This window comes from Elephantulus edwardii, unplaced genomic scaffold, assembly GCF_000299155.1.
Source record: "Elephantulus edwardii isolate Elephantulus edwardi_28Jun2011 unplaced genomic scaffold, EleEdw1.0 scaffold00006, whole genome shotgun sequence".
NCBI classification, from domain to species: domain Eukaryota; kingdom Metazoa; phylum Chordata; class Mammalia; order Macroscelidea; family Macroscelididae; genus Elephantulus; species Elephantulus edwardii.
Window position 1 is genome coordinate 36212753 of NW_006399756.1, and position 2221 is coordinate 36214973.

Genomic DNA, 2221 nt, shown 5'->3' on the forward strand with positions numbered 1-2221 from the left:
CTCCTCCTTAATCTTCACATATCTCAAAACTCAAACTCACTGCCCTGAGCTGACAGACTGTTAGTAGCTTTCCAAGCTGCAAGTACTACAGGAGGAAACTACCCATCGTTCTCAACTAGAGGTGCTGGTGACAACTTCGGGAGCCAACTTCAGGTAGAACGTCATAACATGAATGCCTTAAGCCTGCCCCTGAACATATGCCGAGGGGGCTCAGACACCAACCTCAATTTTGACATCCCTGACGGCAGCCTGGACCTTCTCAACGTCAAAATCAATGCAGACAGGCTGAAACAAAAGATCTTAAAGGTAACGGAGCAGATCCAAATCGAGCAAACCTCTCGAGATGACAACGTTGCCGAATTCCTGAAGCTGGTCAGCAGCGCAGACAAGCAACAGGCTAGACGGATCAAGCGGGTCTTTGAGAAGAAGAACCAGAAATCAGCTCACGCCATTGCCTGGCTGCAGAAGAAGCTCGATAAATATCAAAGAAGGCTCAGAGAGATCGAACAAAATGGAGCCCCCAGGAGCTCCAAGGACAGCTCCAAAGACAACCTCAAGGACATGCAGCACACCCTGAAAGATGCCCACGCCAAGCCCCGAACTGCTCCCCACAGCCTGGAGAGCAGTAAGTCGGCCATGCCGGGGGTGTCGCTCAAGTCCCGAGAATTTGCCAACTTGATCCGGAATAAGTTTGGCAGTGCTGACAACATCACTCACTTAAAAAACTCCCTAGAAGAGTTTCGGCCAGAGACCAGTGCCAGGGCCTACGGAGGCAGCACCACCGTTGTAAACAAACCCAAATACAGCGACAACGAGGGTTCCACTGGCACGTCGAGCTCTGCCGACAGCAATGGGAACCAGTCCTGCGGGGCCATCGGTGAGCTGCATCAGCAGTAGCAGCAGGACCTGCAGACGGACACTGTGAACGCCCTAGTCCTTCCGGAGAAGTGCACCTTCATGATGGTCCTCTTGTGGGACTTGGTGACCATTGCCAACTTGGTCTCGCCCATGATGAAGAGCCGCCTCCACATCCTGGGCACCTTCGTCGCTGTGACTCTTTTCGCTATATTTTGTACCAACTGGGACCCTATTCTGTGTGCCATAGAAAGGATAATACCAAGCTAAAGCCACTGGTTCTTACCTTCAGATTCTTTCCAGTTTTGTTTTTTTGGGGGTTGGGTTTGTGGGTTTTTTTTAGGGAAAACTTTGTGCACACTACCAAATTTTACCATTAATGTTTGTGCCTACTGAAGATTACAAGAAGGCCTGGGGCTGTGTGTGGTGTAAATAGCAGCAGTTCTTCTAAGTCAGGAGCAGCTGCCAGTTCCTGCCTGTGCTCAGTTAATGTGAATCTGTTTCCCGAGTTCTCCCTGCACCGCTCACTGCCTTATTCAGACGAGATTTCCTGCTCACCTGACTCACCCAGCACATAACCTCTGTTATTGTGCAACTGGCACAATTCATGACCCAGAAAAAAAGGAATTTAAATCTCTATCAAAATTGAGCTTTATTATTGCCACCAGTGCTGTTTTGCTCGAGTCCTAGAAGATGCAAGCTTGTGGCACGACTTGGGGAAATGAAGAAATGCAGGATTTGGCGGTGTGAACACTTGTAGCCTACGGCAAGTCCCTGTGTGATCCAGCCCACTTATTCACAGGTGACTGTAGATCCCATGCTGTACCCAGTGTCTACCACGATCAACTGTGAGACTCTGTAACATGGAAATCTTGAGACACACCTGTTTATCCAACACCCCTGTTTATCCAGCTGGGTTTCTGCTGTACGTTACATGGCAAGGCACAGGGAGCTATGAGTGGGGAAGCAGGGGAGCATTAGATGTGGGGAACTGGAAAGCTGGCTTTATCCACTTGTCCCACCTCCACAGCATGCCAAAGTGCTGCCTCATGCCCTCCTAAGACTGTGGCTTTAACTTTCAATTTGAGTCCGGTATGCAGGACTCGCAAAGCTTGGGTTTGGGCAGATCTTAACTGTGATGAAATCTCCCTGGAGGCTGCGAATCAGTTTATGGGATTCGCTTGATGCGGCCGTCTGTGAGGGATTACAAAACTTTTTTTCTGGCAAATGGAAGCAAATAATGCCCCTGGTGCTGGTTGTCTTTTTATTTGTTTTCACAAGGACAACAATAATCTGTTCACCACACTAAAATGACCTGAGGTAGTGACCGCTAGAAGCATAAGGAAAATTGGATGTGTGGCCTGAC

General features: G+C 49.1%; 2 protein-coding genes across 3 annotated transcripts in view; both read left to right on the plus strand.

Annotated features, from left to right (window-relative positions):
- LOC102858939 (cytochrome P450 2C21-like) overlaps nucleotides 1-2221 on the plus strand; it is a 36991-nt gene that overhangs the window by 9693 nt on the left and 25077 nt on the right. The gene's annotated exons all lie outside the window — the stretch shown is intronic.
- On the plus strand, nucleotides 151-897 carry LOC102865972 (transmembrane and coiled-coil domains protein 3-like). Its single transcript, XM_006880101.1, has one exon. The coding sequence runs from the start codon at nucleotides 169-171 to the stop codon at nucleotides 895-897; it is 729 nt and encodes a 242-aa protein (XP_006880163.1). The 5' UTR covers nucleotides 151-168.